Source organism: Motacilla alba, chromosome 27, assembly GCF_015832195.1.
Source record: "Motacilla alba alba isolate MOTALB_02 chromosome 27, Motacilla_alba_V1.0_pri, whole genome shotgun sequence".
Taxonomy (NCBI): domain Eukaryota; kingdom Metazoa; phylum Chordata; class Aves; order Passeriformes; family Motacillidae; genus Motacilla; species Motacilla alba.
In genome coordinates, this window is record NC_052042.1 from 4,109,179 (window position 1) to 4,126,772 (window position 17,594).

At 57.6% G+C, this 17,594-nt stretch overlaps 1 protein-coding gene across 5 annotated transcripts in view; it reads left to right on the forward strand.

Annotated features, from left to right (window-relative positions):
- KCNH6 (potassium voltage-gated channel subfamily H member 6) overlaps positions 1 to 17,594 on the forward strand; it is a 33,893-nt gene that overhangs the window by 5,026 nt on the left and 11,273 nt on the right. For 2 of the 5 annotated variants that reach the window (XM_038163286.1, XM_038163287.1), the window contains exons 3-6: positions 7,404 to 7,559; positions 10,130 to 10,239; positions 11,966 to 12,269; positions 13,772 to 13,983. In XM_038163286.1, the coding sequence (XP_038019214.1) occupies positions 7,404 to 7,559; positions 10,130 to 10,239; positions 11,966 to 12,269; positions 13,772 to 13,983 (782 nt within the window). Of the gene's footprint in view, positions 1 to 7,403; positions 7,560 to 10,129; positions 10,240 to 11,965; positions 12,270 to 13,771; positions 13,984 to 15,937; positions 16,895 to 17,594 lie in introns of those variants that run through there. The other 3 variants (XM_038163289.1, XM_038163290.1, XM_038163291.1) reach the window with 2 other exon arrangements.

Consider the following 17,594-nt stretch of genomic DNA (forward strand, 5'->3'; position numbering starts at 1 on the left):
CCCGTTGCTCCAGATTGTATTGGTGGGAGCTTGGCCTGAGCACAGGGCTGCGCCCCACCGCTGGCAGCTCCCGGACAGCCAGTTAGAGGAGAACCACTGGAAGCAAAAGGAAGGAGCAGACAGGAACCCTGGCTCCCAGCCCAGCACCCTATCATGGGGGCTGGCATCCGGGTGTCCTGGCCTCCCTCCCAGACCCTATCTGCCGGGCTGGCATCCAGGTGCCAGCGTATCGGCCCCGGAGTTATTCACTGGCAGCACCTCAGCATGTTATCCCGGCGTTATCCCGGCGGGACCTGACCCTGTGGGGTGGCAGGATCAGGCCACTCGGTCGAGGCTCTTCCTGTGGGGCACTCCTGGGTGGAGAGGGGCCATGAGTGGTGCCAGGTCTGGGTTCAAGTCCCCCCCCAACAGCAGCTGCAGGGCCTGGCTGGAGCCCAGCGCAGTGCAGGAGACACGCAGAGAAGTGGCACACGCTGTCCCCCTGCTCCCATCCAGTGCCAGTGCGTGGCCGTGCACTGGCTGTGGCAAGGACAGCATGTGCAGCCCTGGTCCATTTCCTTCCTCCCTCCCTCCCTCAGGAGAGTTTCCCATTCCATCCCTGGGGACGACATGGCTTGTGAGCCTGATGCATCGCCATGCTCCCTGCTTTGAAGCATTACTGCTGGGCTCACGGGATGCTCGGTGCTGTCCTCAGAGCCCTGCTCTTCCTCTAGGCCACGGGGAACTCTCATTGCGGCTCTGAGCTGCTTTCTTGTCTTTTTTATTAAAAAAGAGGGGAAAAAATAAAAACGCCCAGAAGCAAACCCTTCATGTCTATTTTTAAAACCCAACCCCACCAGCAGCATGCTTTCCAATTGTTTCCCCCCAGCACTCAGCCTGCGACCGCTCGGCCCATTATAAATGGGTCTTATCGGCAAAGAAAAGGCTTTTGCATTATAGGGAGCTGCTGCTTAATTAGCCAGCGGAGCTCCGAACCTGCCTGTCCTCTTTTTCATACCAGCAGCACCAATCTCCAGCCTCGACCTGCTGTTTATTACTGCGGTACTCCCGGCTCTGCAGCTCGCGGGGTTGTTTCCTCGCTTTTCTGGCTGACAGAGGCAATGTTATACCCAAAATCTGCCCGTTGGAGACACCCGAGCAGGGCCAGGGTGGGGTGGATGGAGGTAGGTAGGAAGGGGCCACCCAAGGGTGTCTGGGCCAGTGGGTTCTGGGGTCAGGCAGGATGCTGAGGGATGGGGGGATGTGTGTCCCTGGGGACAGCCTGGCTGCTCGGTCCCCACCCGGATGCCCGTGCTGTCATCACCTAATTATAATTATAAACAGAGCTAATGAGCCAGGGGTGCCAACAGTGAGCCCAGCTCCAAAATGGAACCAAGAATGGAACCTTCCCCCATGGGGGAAGGTGGGACCAGCCCAGGCAGAGCAGTTGTCCCTGCCTGCCATACCAGCCCCAAAAAGGCCTTGGAGAGAGGGAAGAGCCCGTTCGCAGCGCGTGTGGGCTCTAATCCCCAGCTCAAAGCTGGGAGATCAGTGAAAAGTTAATTTCCTTACAAGATGCTACACAGCTGGAACTGGCCCAGACAGGGGGGTCAGCACGGGATCAGCTCCTGCCACAGCAAGGAGCAGCCATGGCCCCCAGCCCTGGAGACACACTGCCCACTGAGGCCAGGGTGAGCTCAAATCCTCCAGCATCCCCTGAGGATCACACCGGGGAGCTGAGCTGCATCCAGGGTTGGTTTTTTTTCCCTCCCCAGGTGGGGATGTGCTTCGCAGCGAAGCCACTGGCCAGGGCTCACGGGGTCCCCAGAGCAGGAGGCGGCCACAGGTGCTGAGTGCCACAGTGCTAGCATGGCCTGAGCAGCAGCAGCTGGTGGCACTCGCTCTGCTTAATCTGTGTGAATGTGATGCTGATGAATATGAAAGGGGAGATGTGGCTGCGACAGCTGGAGCAGCTGGTGGGGCAGCCCCAGCCCCTCCACCCTGTCCATGCCTGGGCAGAGCCCACAGCTCGTCCCCTCCAGCAGCAGTTCGTGTCAGTCCCCATGGAACTGGGATTAGAGGCTGGGATCAAGCCAGCAAACTCCTAACAGTGGTGCAGAAGCCAGGATTTTCCCCTGGGAGCTCCAGGAGGGGGAGGTCAGAGTGATTGGGGTGGCCTGTGCCACTCGGCGTATCCCCCCCATGGGGGGCCTGAGCAAGCAGCCAGGCACGGGCTGGGAAGGGCCACCGCACCCAAAGGGGGCAGGGGCACTCATGTGACATGTCCCCTCTGTCCCCAGCCCAGGGCACATCCGTGGCACTGCACCTCTCCAGCAGCTGCTGCCAGGGAGCCTGGCTGAGGCAGGGGTTTGGATCCAGCCAGGGTTTCTCCACACAGCTTTGTAAACAGCAACATGTGATGCGCCCAACGGGCGCACCGGGAGCAGGAGGGCAAATCCCGCCAGCAGCTGCTGCATCCTGGCACCGCCAGGGATCTGGTGCTGGCAGCCCCAGGGAGCCCCTGCTCCTGCCCCATGGCGGGGTCAAGGCAGGACTAAGGGGGCTTCTTGAGTGTTGGAGGAGGAGGAAGGCACAGCCAGCTGAGAACCCCTAACCCCAAGCTGAGCTCTTGGCTTGTACAAACCCATGGGGTTTATGCCAAGCCAGGGCTGTTTGCTGCTTGCTGTTTGCTTTAAGGGTCAGTCTGTGACCTCGGGAAAGGGATGGACACCAGAGCCCAGCTCCAGATGGGAACTTTATAAACATCCCTCCTCACAACGGCAAAAGCTCTGGTCCCAGCGATCCTGCACTGCTGAGCCAATCCTGCCATCCCTGGCACGGCTGCAGCTCCAGGCACCCCCACTGCCCCCCAGGGCCAGTCTGACCAGGGCACAGAGCTGGAAGAGACTCATTTTCCATCCTCTGCTGCTCCACAGATGCTTTTTGCTTGAACCTGGTGTCCCATGAACAAAAGGACAGTCCCAGATCATCCCCAACACCTCTAAGAATGCTGCCTGGAGCGGGCTTTCTCCTGAGATCCCTGCCCTGGCAGAGTCCCTGATTGCCACCCCAAGCTCTCCATCCTCATCCTTAAGGACTGTTGCATCCCCAGTGGGAGGGGGCCCCATGTGCCGTGGGAACAGGGCCCTGGGATGGCTGGATGGCCCCAGGAAACACTGTCAGCACTGCAGCTTTGGCCCCACAGCCCTGCTCTAAGGTGGACTGATTCCTGCAGCCAGTGGGATTTAGCAGGGGAAGGACTGAGGGCCACTCACTTCACTTGCAGAGGAGCTTAAGATGCATTTTGCCAACCCCTGTATTGATCCAGGACCCCTTTTGGCTCCTGGGGATCAGAGCATCCTTCCACCTGCACCCAAAAGCACCCTGCTAGGCTTGGATCTTTCTTGTGGCAACATTTTGGTGGGTACCCTCAGCCAGCTGACACTCCTGATTTTCCTTCTCCACTGCTGCTTCCAGCCAGCAAGGCCTCTAAGCACACAAATCCCTGCCCTTCCTCACTGCACAGGGGAACTTCTTTCCCACTGATTTTACTTAATAAGGTCATTTTTGCTGGCCTGGTGTCCTGGCAGGTTTTAGTCTCCTGATGCCCTGTCTGGGTGTGGGGATAGGGGCCAGGGCAGACCCTGTGTTGCACATTCCCTCCCTGTACAGGGGGATGCAGACCTGCAGGGGCTCACCCCGGGTCCCAAGAGTGACCAGTCTCCCACTAGCTCAGACTCTATCTCCATTTTTTTCCATCCCACCTCAGGGATTTGCTTTAGGCCCTCCCAGCAATCTGCACTTCCCTTTGAAGTTCTACCCAGCCCTGACACTGATTCATCCCAGGATGGGAGCACGGCTTGGTCCTCCAGGCTTCTCTCTGGGCGTGCCAGCCATCCCCAGAGCCCAGCTCCGTTCCCCTCGCTGTCCCCATCCCCTCCGTGCCCTTCCCAGCCCCTCTCCTCTGCTCCTTTATATAATACCACTATAGATTTAGCCACTCTGCCATGAGACCCTGCAGATTAAATCTCCTGGCCGGGGGGAGGGCAGGCCTGGCTAAGAGCTCCAGGCACAGATTAATAGCTGGTTTTTTAATATTCATAACAATACTGGCTTGTGTCCGGCTCTCGGAAACCCCCGTGTCCTGTTGATTAGTTTAATACTGATGATACTGACAAATGCATTAACCACCGGTGCCTGCGGGGGATAAGAGGCACAGGGAGGGAGGGAGGGCCCCCCAACAATGACATTTTTAATGTTATTAAGTGTTGCCTTTTATCAAGGTCAGAAGACACGGTGGGTCAGAAAGCACAGACCTCCAGGCACTCGCTCAGCTTGGGGGAGCTGGGCTGGGTGCTGCAAGATCAAACAGAAGTTTAGGGAATGGGCTGGTTTTTCCAGCCCCTACAAGCCCACCACATTGGCTGTGGGACCCTTCAAACCAGCATCCGTGTCATACCCCACCTGCCAAGCCCTGTCTGCAGCCCCCAGGCTGGGCTTCACCCCAGACAGGCACGGGCACCCCGATGCTGGTGGCCACAGAGCACAGGCAGGTTGTGAATCCCCCCCAGGGCTCCTCCAAGAGATCATTTGGTGGCTGGATAAAATTAGATTGATGGAGACAGATTAGCTGAACAGCTGAAGGGAAGAGACAGTCAGATGGATGGGGACAGTGGCTCGAGGAACAAGGATGGGAGGGCAGGCCTGAGGTGCCTCCTGGGGCTGGCTCAGCCCACTGGTGCTACAGCAGGTCTGGTGTGCCTGGTTTTTGGGAAGAAGGATGAGGAGACTCAGCATTCAGCAGAGCCCAGGGAAAAAAAATAGGGAAACTGAGGGGAAACTGGGAAACTGAGTCACGGCAGAGAGTGACACGGCTCTCCCAGCTGCAGCCTCTCCACAGAGCTGGGAGTACCCCAAATCACAGCTGCACAGACCTCAAATCCTGGGGAAATGCCCTGTCTTTGGGCCAGGCTCAAGGGAATCTGCTGCTCCCATCCCTGACCCTGACACTCCCTCATTCCCTTGACACCTCCATGCCGTGCAACGTGGGTCTGAGCAAGGCGCTGAGTTCCTGGCATGCAGGGCTGTGCCTGTTGGGGCCACTTTTGGGGTGATTGCCCTGGTTTTGGAGGGAGATTAACTTTTGGCCAACCCTGAATTGGCCAGGCAGTTAGACTAGATTATTGCTGTAGTTCCCTCCCAACAGAAAGAGTCTATTTTATTTAATTTAAGAAGGGATCAGTGAGGGGCTCACAGTGACATTGGCCAGGGCTGCTCAAGCTCAGCACCTCCCAGATTTGCAGGATCAAACCAGGCACCAGCTGCCACCCAAACCCACCCCCAGCCACCTCCCAGCTGCTCCTTATATCCCTCCAACTGGATGTAACTGGGCCCAGTTTTCAGCTGTTCAGCACTGGCCATGGGATTAACCCTTTCCTGTGCCACACAGGGCCTGCAAGGAACTAGGATCCCTGAGAACAGCTCAGAGCCCATGCCCTCCCACTGCCATGGAGGAACTTGGGAAGGAAACACGAGGCAGTGAAGGAATGCAGGAGGGCAGAGCACCCGAGCCAGGACTGGGATATCTGGATCAGAATTCCCAGTCCAGGGAGAAGCATGGGGTTGATGCTGCCCGTGCCAGTGAACCTTGTGGGTTCCAGGAAGTCAGTGATCCTTCAAAATCACCCTCAGGGGAAAAAACCTCCTCATTTTCTAACACACCAAAGGAGAAAGCATCCGTGAGTGGGCTCTCCTGTGCACAGCCCCTGCACACACCAGTGCCAGCATCAACACCAGTGGCATCCTGGGGATGGCACCGTGTCACCCTACTGGGCACGTGCCACCTCACTCGCTCAGCATCACTTACAGGGCATCTCTTCATCCAAAGGTCCCTAAAAATCCTGACCAAGGGAGGGCAAAGAGCTTTCTTCCTCCTGCTCCACACGGAGGTAACCTGTGCCACGCAGCCCCCAAACAGCTTCACTGCCAAAAATCCGCTCTCTCCTCCCCAGCTCACACATTTAAGTGGATTTCCTCTCCCTTCGGTGAGCAGTGGAAAAAGAGAGAAAGAGAAAGAGAGAAAGGGAGAGAGAGGAAGAAAGAACAAGCGAGCAAATCACGGCCGCTGGGGTCTTTAACCGGTTTCACCATCCCCATTTCTTTCCTGTTCTTGTGCCTGTGTGTGTCCGTGTATGTGCACATCCCTGACGTCACGGCAGATTTTGAAGTTGCCCGATGCCGGCCATCTGCTCCTGATTACGGGAGGCCCTGAGCTCCTTAAAATTATACGCAGAGAGGCCGGCATGCCCCTCCCGGCTGGAGCGCGGCCACGGCCGGAGCGGGAGCGCCGGGTCGGGCCGGCCGCGCATCCCTGCCGGGCTGCTAATCCCTGCCGGGCAGAGCGCGGGGGAAAAGCGACACCAGCGCCCTGCACGGGGCGAACGCTGCCGTGCAAGGGGGTGGCTCGGCTCCTTGGTGTCGGCTGGAATGGTACCCGCGTGCTCCATCATCTCTGGGAGTTTTGGGATAGGTGCCTGGGGGTGTTTTGCCATGACAGTGACAGTGGCTCAGGGGTCCCGCTCCCATCGGTGCCAAAGCAGCAGCACACAGCTCAAGGAAGGGACTCAGTGATTATACTCTAAGGCAGGGGTTTAGGAGGATTTGGTGGGAATAAAGCTGGCAAAGGAGGTGGGAAACCACCTGTATCCTTCACTTGGTGCTTTGGAAAAGACCTGCAGGTGTTTTCAGTTGCCTCTAATTGCAGACTGGTGCCTGGCTGCTGCACAAGAAGAGCCACAGGGTCGAGCTGACATCCAACAGGGAAATCCCTATGGACATATTTGGGATGCTCCTCACAGCCTCCATCACTCTCAGGACACTGAGCCGGTCCTTGTGCCCCCTTTGTGCCTCAGTTTCCCCATGGCGGGACAAGACAAGGCCGTGCCTGGCCCCTCCATGCCTTTAGGGAATGTCCTTGGGGACTGTCACACCGATCCCACCCGGTCCTGCTGCCCACGTGGGCTCACCCCCATTGCCTGCATCCCATCCCCAAAAACTGCCTGGTGATTGCAGGGCAATTAACTGCAGCATGATTACAAGCAGGATGCTTAATGAGGTTAAACCACTACCTGGGACTTCCTGAGTTCTTAATTACTCACTCTTTAATTGCTGCTCTCAAGTACATTAATATAAATGACTGTCTGGGACAGAAAAAAGAGATGTGATCAGTGTGATTGGGATGCTTCAGGGATGTGGCCTTTCCCAGGGCTCAGATCATGTTCCACATCCTCCACCACCCACCAGCAGGGATTACACCCATCAAAGTGCTCAGAAACCCACTTTTCTGCCAAAAGTATTTGATGCTGGAGGGGGGGGGAGGTCAGAGCCTCCTGAGCAGCCCCCCTGAGCCTGTCTCTGCTCGGCAGCTTCGTGTTTCCGCTGCCTGGTGGATGTGGTGCCTGTGAAGAACGAGGAAGGCGTCGTCATCATGTTCATCCTCAACTTCGAGGATCTGGCCCAGCTGATCGCCAAGAGCGCCGGGCGGAGCCTGCACCAGCGCCTGTCGCACAGCTGGAACAAAGGTGCGTGCCCGGGGGCGCTGGGGCCGGGACAGCAGCGCAGCACCCTCAGCCCAGGGTTTGCTCGGGAGCACGGGGGGACTGGAGGATGCATCTGTGCCTGGGCAGGATCCTGCATGGGAAGAGGTTTGTGTTTTTGCACAGCTCTGCCTGCTCAGGGACTGGTCCGGCCAAACCCCAGCTGGATGGGAAAAGGCTGTTTGAGCCAGCTGTGCTCCCCTTGCCTTCACAGCTGCCTACATACACTTCCAAAATGCCAGAGACCTGGGGAACAGGGCTGGGGACTGACCCTCTGCGTGGGAGGGTGCATTTTTGAGAGGAGGTCTCGCTGGAAGTGGAGCTGTGGAGTCCCCTCCATGAACCCCCCTGCATTGCTGGATCTTTTCCATATTTAGCACTGGCTTGGGCTGGAGGTGCTGGTGTGGGGCAGGACCTGTGTGCGGGGTCACCAACAGGGCCAGGGGACTTTTGGTGTCACCAACAGCATGGCTGTGCTGTGGAGGTGTCACTGCAGGCCAATGGCCCAAGGATGGCTGCACTGCCCCAGCTTCAGGCTATTCCCTGCTCTCCTAGGCTCATTCTAGGGTTTTGGAGACGGTGGAAAATTCAAATTCCCTTTTTTGGGAAGACTGGATCAAAGGGAAGCTGTGGTGAGGCTCTTGAGGGGATGTGGATAATCAGGGATGCAGATGTTAGACCTGACAAAAGAGCTGTGACTTCTAAATGTCCTCCTTGCATACAGCCCTCAGCACTGGTCACCTCTGCTGGAGTCAGGAAATAACCCCACCTCTGCCTCCATGATGACATTCCCTAGGGGTGCTGTTGGGAGGCTTTGGGCACACCTCAAAATAAAGCTGTGGGAGCAACATGGGTCTGTCCCCCTGTGGCACAGCAGGATCAGAGCCAGGGCCGCAGCAGGAGCCATGGGGACAATGGCCATGGAACTGGAGTGTGTGAGCCTCAGTGCATTCCTGCTTGGTGCATATCCATATCCTGGAGCACTCAGGTGTCTGTTTGTATGGGTTTGTGTGTGCTCAGGGCAGACGTGCACTCGTGGATGTGTGAGTGAATGGACAGAGAACTGTGCATGTGCTCGTAGGTCTGTGAAGTGATGGGATTCATATTCCTGATGGATTGCTTCAGTACCAGCTACCCTCTCTGCATGACCTGCTGAGGAAATCCTAAATTCCAGCACCAGTGTTGCTTTGCAGCCCCACCAGCTCTCAGAATGTCTCAACATACGATGCACCCATATCCCATCCCACCCAAAGGCATACCTTTGGCAGCAGGCACCCAAATCCAGAGCACCTGTCACTTCCCTGCACGTTGGATGTTGTGTTGAGCATCCCAAGGGATGTTGTGTTTCTTGGGTTTCCCACTCCAGTGCCAGGGGGTGTGGAAAGGCCAGAGCTGCTGGTGCCCATCCAGATCAGGCTCTTGTGCACAGGTTTTCTGACTCAGTCTTTCGTTGCACAGCCACAGGTGGCTGCGTTGCTGGTCACCAGCTCACTGGTGTGCAGGGAAAGTTGGATGCTGTGCTTCTTCCAGCTGAAAAGCTGCTCTAGGCAGTGGGGATGGGGTGAGCAGAGGGTGCCCATGTGGTACCCCATTGGCAGGGGCATTTCTGGGCAGGCTGGGACCCGGCCCAAGCAGCTCAGTGGTGTTTTGGGGCTGGATGAGGGAAGCTAATCTTGCCAAAACCAAAGAGCTCCTCAACGTGCTGCTTTTTCCCAGGGGACAATGTCTTTGTGGAGCTCGTGCCACATCCCACGCGCCCCAGGATTTAGGCCCCCTTTCATGCAGTTAGGGAGCAGAGCTGGTGCTGCTGGATGAGCTTCAGGGCTGACCCTGGCCCTGAGGGTGTGAACCTAGCTGCTCACACAAGTTCTGCAGTAGCGAGTGACCATGGTTTCCTCTGGAAGAGGACAAGTGACTTTGCATTGAGCGTCACAACCAGGGGCATTGGGCCCTCTCCAGATCTGGGTTCTTCCTCTCCTGCTCCTAGCAGCCCTGGCTGCCCTTGTCCCAGCTCCAGTCCCCCGTGAGGTGGTCTCCTGGTCCCCTGTGATGCCAGAAAGGGATCCTGTTTTTGTGGTCCAAATTCCCTCACTGAAAATTCAAAACAAATCCAGGAATAAAATTGTTAGAACTACTTTTCTTTCTATGCCTTTCTAAATTACCATCTCTATTGTGTGGGGTTTTTTCCCCTGAAGTTCCACCAAGGAGATTTAGAGGCTCGATTTCCTCTGGGACCAAATCCCTTAATTGGCTTTAACCTCTTTAATTGGCTTAGGGATGCTCTGCACCTTTCCCATCTCACATCCACAGTTGTAGGGAACTCTTCTCTAGCTCAGAGGAGCTCGCTGCCAGATCAGGGCCTGCCTTGAGCACGTGGCACTGCGATGGCACGGGAATAGCCAGTGCTTTGGAGGAGGAAGGGCCACACAGCATGTGCGTCCCCCAAAGCCACCCAAAATTCTCCGTAGCCTCTCCCCTGTCCCGCCTCACTCCAGCCATCACATGCAGCTAGGTCACATCTTTCTCTCTTGTGTTTTGTTTTTCTTTTTAACAAGGTGAAGGTAGGAGTTTGAAGTTTAGTCTCCCGTCCCTGCGGCGCCTCAAAATCCAGCGGAAATCTCTGCCCACCAGTGAGTTTGATGGAGTAGCCATTGACTATGGAAAGGTAACCGTAGCCTTTGTCTGATATCAGCCCACGCCTCAGGCCAGGTCCCAGCGCTCCTCCTCGCTGTCCCCATCCCAGTCCCCCTTGGCTGCTGTGGCTCGGGCCATCTCTGGCGGCAGGGCCGGGCGCTGGCCCTGCTGAGGCTGGCAGCGAGCGCGGTGCTTTGGCCGTGGGGGCTGCAGCTCCACCCTGCTGCTCTGCACATCCCGTGGCTCGAGGGGGGAGCGGGAGATGTGCCAAAGCGGGGAGGAAGGTCTGCCTCCATACTCCAAGTTGTCCAGGATGGTGGAGCTCCAGGGAGCTGTCCCCACCTCAAGGAGGGGACAGGCTGTAGGAGCATGGATCAGGTGTGCTCTGAGCAAGGACTGGCAGGCTCATTTCCCCATGTTTTCCTGGCAGGGACCAGGCAGAACAGGCAGGTCCAGCTTCTCAGCCCTCCAGCAAAGATTGTACTTCCCATGATGGAAGGTGATGCTGTCACCAACCTTGAAATCTGTTGGTGGGGCCTGTTTAGAGATTGCTGTTCTTGGTGGCTTCCTGACTGTCAACAGTGCTCAGGGTACCTCCAGTCAAAGACCTGCTGTTTTCTGAAATGCTGCAGCTCAAGACTGTGAGCAGGAGGCTTTTGCTCCCCGGGTGCCAGGGTCTGGCTGTGCTGGGTGTATCCAGGCAGCCTGGATAAATCTGCTTCCCCACATCATAGATATAGTGAGATGGAGGGCTCCTGTCTTCTCAGAGGTTGTGCTTATGGTAGGTTGAAGATGTGTGTAGGGTTATCAGATGCTTTGGGTACATCATTCCCATAGGCACCAGCACTGCTAAAAGCTCTGGGTACCCCATGGCTGGAGCTGCACAGGGCACTGCAGTGTGGAGTGGAAATGGAATGGAGTGTGGAATGGAAAATGTGCATTGAGGCCAACCTGATGATGCACCACTTCTCTGGAGCTTGGTCAAGTGGCCACAGCCCAGAGATGCAGGGCCAGCCAGCAGCCAGCCTCTCCAGGCACCCCATCCTAAAACCTGCCCTAAAGGGCCTTAGGGATGGTGGCAAGTGCCACAGTTCCTCCCGTGGGTATTACTGGAGGTGCATATTCTCATGGGTTTCTACTCCAGAAGGTGATTGCTTTGCACACCCCATTGCAGAAATTAAAGTCTGGAAACTCTTCAGGTCTCCAGAGAAAAAGGTTTAGCCGTGGTTTACGGTGGCTGTAGGAGGAGGAGCAATATGGCCCAATTTACAAACCCAGCAGCTCCTCCAGTGCTTCCTGGTGCAGAGCACATCCTCCCCCATAAACACCAGCACAGGGCCTGGGTGCTGACCCTCGCTGGTGGCCTGAGCTCTTGCAGCAGGGGAGGGAAGGGCAGCCCCAGTGGTGGGACACAGGGACATCTCAGCATGGCACAGCAGGTACTCCAGGCAAGCCTGTCCCTAGGTCTCCTCTTCTCTTGCTCTCACCTGCTTCCACCTGTGCAGCATCGCCTCGCAAACCTCCCCGCGGCCCCCCAGCCTCCGGCGGGAGCTGGTAGGAGGCAGGAGCTGCCAAGTCCCCAGGGGCTTGGTCGCCCCACTCCAAAGCAGGTCCTGGTCCAGGCTGGAGATGACCTCAGGAACTGCAGTGCTTCCCAGCCCTCTGCCTCTCCTCTTACCTACCCCGGCTCCCTCACCTTCCCCCACAGCACGCGGGGACTCCTTCTAATACAACGCTTTCTCCTGGCTGTCTTAAAGCCTGGTGGTGACTCCCTGATTTTGAGGGACTTGAAGACATCGCCCAAGGAAAACTGTATGCAGTCAGAGACCGAATCCCTCCTGGAAAAGGAGCGGAGGCCAAGCCTGGAGGCCGACCCCACCCTACAACACTCGTCCCCGAAACAAGAGCCTCCCGTGCTGGGCCCACACCCCGCATGGGGTTTCTTTCGGTCTCGCCCTGGGGGCAGCTTCCACAGCCTCCGCAGGGTCTCCTCCTTGGACAACTTTGAGGCTGCGAGGTCTGAGTTCCAGAGAAAATTCAGGGAAAGGAGGGCAAACTCAGGTAGGGAAAACCCCGGAGCTGTCGGTTCTACTGCGGGAGTCAGGGTTCTGGCGATGGCCTCAGCACATCTCGGGGGGGAGGTCTCGGTCTCTTTTCCCTCTGCAAAGTGGAGATCACCTGGGTCGTCTCCCCAAAACCCACTGGTCTCCATGTGATTCCCTGCACAGGCAGGTCCTGCTCTGTAGGTAGAGCCATCCATGGTTTGCGTGTGAGATGTGAGACCGTATGAGGTTGCATTTGGCTGCCCCACACAAGGGGCATCCCGATGCCATCCCACCTTCCCTGGAGGGAGGGAAGGGCTCTGCAGGCATGTGCAGTGTGAGCTGTGTCCATGTGTTGGAGGTGGGTGAGACACCGGCCAGGCCACTCTGAAGGGCTAGAGGGATCATCATCATCATCATCATCATGCTATCCACGTCCAGACCTCTGGTTCTCATGAGAGTGATGAGGACAAATTTGATGGAGGTCAAGAAAGAGAAGGCTCTCAACTGGGGATGAGAGAGATCAATCTGTGGAATCTGGCTGGAAAAATGGGCTGGGGGTTCATGATCCTCCAACAGTCACAGGTTACAGACCCTCAGGAGGAGACACGATGTAGAGGGAGGGAAGGGGCATGAGCAGGGAGAAGGGTGGCAGAGGATAGCTGGTGCTAAATGGGCACCTTCACAACGTCTTCAGACACCTCCTGCCCACACCACCACTTGGGTCAACGTCACAGTGCAAGGGTTAGAAGGGGTAAAAAATTGAAAATACAACCCTGCCCTGCCTGTAGGAGATGGAAAGGTTGGTACACACTGAGTACAGTGCCTGGGGATCTTCCTGGAGCTCTGGGTCTGGGTACAGGCTCTCACTCATGACAACACGTTGCCACAAGCCTGACCATGAAATGACCACCTACACAGTTTCCTCCCTGGTCCTGCTCTAGGGTGACCCAGAGGCAGGGGCCCAGGGAGAAATATCAGGATCCACCCCCACTACAGCTCTTCTTCCAGAGAAAGCTCTGACCTCCCTACCTGGAGCTGGGGGTGGAGGATACATCCGACTCCTGGTTCAGTTTGGTGGCCAAAAACCAAGGCAGCAGCTCAGGAGCTATGTTTGTCAGGCAAAGGGTGGAGGAGAACGACCTCCTCCTGTCTGTTTTCATGCCAGTTTTGGCATCTCTCCCTGATGAATCTCAGTGGGTTGGTCTCCACCCCACTACAGTTATCAGGGGTAGCAAAGGACACTGAGTGTCTCTGTGTTTTGGCAGCTGCTCCGAGCCTCCTGCAGGAGGTTTAATGATGAAAAGATGGGTGATGTGTGGGAAAAACAGCCAGGCTGCGCATCCCACATCTGAACCAGCCTGAAGAAGTCAAGCCTTTATGGCCGAGCAGATTTTGGCACCTTTTGGTGGCACCTTGTGGTGGTCCCCAGCTCCTGGAGGTCCCACACAAGGTCAGGGCTCTGGGGATCTGTTCCTGCTCACACTGCCCTTCTCAGTGCTCCTCTCCATCCTCTTTCAGAGGCTTCCCACGTCAAACCCAACCCCCCGAACTCCACGTCGGACTCGGACCTCATGAAGTACCGGACCATCAGCCAGATCCCCCAGTTCACGCTCAACTTCGTGGAGTTCAACCTGGAGAAGCACCGCTCGGGCTCCACCACAGAGATTGAGATAATTGCTCCCCACAAGGTGATGGAGCGCACCCAGAACGTCACCGAGAAGGTCACACAGGTATGGAGGCCACGAGATGCCACCAAGGCAGTGACGGGGTGCTGGTGTTGCTGCTGGGGGACTGTCACAAGCACTCTGGTGGCTTTCGGGGGAGAGAAGCAGAGAGGGCAGTGACACCTGGAGATTCCACCCCAGGAAATGCCAGTATCCCTATGTTTGGTCATGCCTTCCTCTGAATGGCTGAAATTCTCGTTTCAGTCCCCTAAATGAGTATTTCTGGCAATTTGTGGCTGGGGAAACACCAGCAGGAACTCCTCGTGATGGTGGCCTTGAAGGGGACACGTGTTTGCATGTCTGTGCGTGCATGTGGCTTTTGTGGGGAGATCTGGCCACTGTTCCTGCCCCCCAGCGCTGGGAATGGAGCCCCTGGGGCACCGCTGGCCCCGAGGTGCCCAGCCAAGGACCTGTCCTGGTGTCAGCACACCGAGGGCCACAGGATCCCCTGGGAGACAGCAGGTGGCACTGCACTGTCACTGCCGGGGACACTTGTGCACTGTCACCCAGAGGGACACGCATGGAATAGTGCATCCCATGGGATATCAGTGTGCGTAAAAGATGCTGATGTATCCCACAATCCCGAGTAAGGAGCTCCTCTAGCTGTGGGGAAACTGAGGCACTGGAGAGCTTCAATGTACAAAATACATCAAAGGGCACTTCTCATTGTTGCCAGCAGCAGCCCAGGGCAAATTTAATGAAAACACAGCCATCTGACCCCAGAAAAGCCTCCAGGCTTGGGAGTTTGCTCCATCAGAGTGGGGTGCTATGCAGGATTCTCCTTCTGTCTCGGTGCCAGCAAACCTTTAACTTCACAGCCTCCATGCACAGGGGGTGGGCTCCCCACTTCACAGTTCTTGGGCTTGTTTTCCCCCTGGCTCGTCCCCTTCATTAGTCCCTCTAATCTGGGAGTGACTGCAGTGACCCAGGATTGGCCCCTGAACTCCCCAGTGGGGCAGTGAGCAGCCTCCGTGCCCCGGTCCCCATCACAAGGAGCACACCAGGAGTGAATGGCCACACTGGGGTGACTGTCACAGTGGTGCTGGCCACTCAGTGTGGGCTCAGGAGCTGGTTGTGGAGTGATGGGAGCTGCAGGGCCCTGCAGTGCAGCACCCACAGAGGTCAATCTTCACTTTCAATCTCCAGATGGGATGGGATGCGGTGGGACAGGACAGGATGGACCTCTCCTCCCTGCCACATCTGCCCTTCCCAGGCCTGTCCTCACCCCAGTGTCCCCCACAAACCCCGCCCAAGCCACAGCTCCCTGCTCCTGGCTGTTAAATAATTCATGGTGAGGCAGAGACAGCGGCGAGACACCATCTAAAAATACCAGCGGGTGGGCAGGGAGTGGAGACAGCTGTTTGGGACGGTCTGGCCCTGCACTGAGCTGCCCGGGAGGGCAGGCCACAAGTGCAATGAAGGTCCCAGGCTCAGCCTCACAGGGCTGTGGCTCTGGAGCACAGCTGGAGGCACGTGGGGATGCTGTGGGGTCGGTGACAGTAGGCTGGGGTCCTGTCTGCAGGTGGAATGTGTCCCAGTCCCCCCATCTGCCCCTCTGGGCAGGAGGGTGCTGGGGACAGGAATGGGGGGGCTGAGCTGTGATAGGGTGTGTACTAGGAGTGACACTGGGTCACTGCCAGCCTGCAGCCAGCACCATGGGCTGAGCCTGTGCAGCCACTCGTGTTTGAGGCTCTCCTGGTGATTCTGGAGTGGCCCCCCACCTCAGGTCAGTCCCCTTATCCCCAGCACCAGGCAAGGGACACTGGGGGACAACTGGGAAGGTGATGGGTGCCGGGGCACCACGGGGCATGAGCAATGGCCTGGGTTAGCCAGGGTCACAGGAGCCTTCCCCCTCTGACACCCACAGCCCACACACACCCTGCTCCCTCCTCCTCCTCCTCCTCCTCCTCCTCCTCCTCCTCCCTTCTGCACTCCCTCGCTCACTGCCAGCACCCAGCTGCAGCCGTGGCTAAAGCCAGTAAGTGCAGGAGGAAGGGGACAAAGGGAAGGGCACTCAGGAGGATCCCCATGGGGAACACTGGCACTGCCACCTTCATAGACTCCCAGGGCCATCCAGGACACCCAAGGGTGACCTTCCATCGCTTAGGGGCAGAGAGGAACAAGGCTGCAGCGGCTCCCTAGCTCTGTGTTGGTTTGGATGCTCTTCTGAGGGTTGTTTCTTTACCCTTTTATGCCTCAGATCTTTGGGGCTGTGTTTTTTTTATTCATTCCTGCCTGGAAAGCAAGAGTGCTTAAACTGTTCTTGCTTCTGCCACAAGAGCTAGGTGCCAGGGACGAGGGGCAGGGCAGGTGCCCCCACACAGGGAACAGTATTTGGTGTCCTGAATTCAGGACTGGCCCCACAGAGCTGCCTCCAGCAAGGCAGAACAAGAATTCAGCTGCTGAGGGTGAGAGCACCGCTGGTTTTCCCAGACACAAGGTGAAGGAGCTCATCTCAGCCCTTCCGGGTGCATCCTAGTTTTGGGATCAAGCATTTTATCAGTGTTGCCTTGCTCCCTTCCCCACCATCCCCACAGCAGCCGGTCCCCAAGCCCGGCCGGTGCCTCATTCCCTCCACAACGATTGCGTTTGGGTCACTTTTTCCAATCCCTCCCCTCTCCGTCCACCACCGACGTCGACGGCTCCCGCCGCTCCATTGGCGCTCCCGTCCCCACGGGGGCCCGGCATCGACCGGGTTTGATTAATCCGCGCCGGGCTCCCCGGTGCCCTTGGCAGCCGCATGTCTCCCACCCGCCTGGCCGAGTGCCTGCGTGCCTGCGTGGGCAATGCCACGGCCCGAGCGCTGCGCCCGCCCTGCCGGACGCTGCCTGGGCCCGTGGGGCTGGGGGCCCCCATGGTGGACACCCGGACCTCGAGGGCCAGCTGCCGCCTGGGGCGCAGGGCCAGCTGCAGGCAGGTAGGAGCAGGGGACACCTCTGGGGCGCGGGAGCCTCCGCTGTGCTGGGGGCTCTGGGATGCGGGAGCGGCTGCGTGTTGTGGGATGGGGCCACAGGGATGGATCCGCTTTGGATGGCAGCATCAGGAGCCCTTGGGAAACCCTTGAACAAGACAGCTGTCAGGGCGGGAAGGATCAGACCCTTCTTCCAGATCTGTTGCCAGAGCCATGGTGATGCTCATCACAGTTGCCTTGGGATATGTGGATCCTCCTTTCTCCTCTCCTCTCTTTCCTCTCTCCTCTCCTTTGCAGCCCAGCAAAAAGCTCCCTTTAGCTGGGGGTTCAGTGCCAGGAGAGAGAACTGAGGTGTCCCTCACCCTCCTCTGCAACTGGCACTGGTCCCAGCACCACAGGGATACTGGGGGACAACAGAGCAACAGGGGCAGGAAGGGGATCCAGCTGCCTCCAGCTCCAAATAAGCCCCTTCATGCCGCCGCCCCTCAGCACTCAAAGCAGGGCAGCCCCACCCCTCCCATACCCAGTGCCTCGTGTTGTGTCCCCACAGTGGCTTTAGAGCCACCAGGAGCTGGCATTGGTCCTGGAGGGGGAGCTGGGCCAGGCCTGGATGTGTGGGGAACTCACCAGTGCTGTGGAGTGTCCCCATGAAAGCAGCGAGCCGTTGGGACACGTGACAGCATGGGAGGGTGCTCACACCATCTCA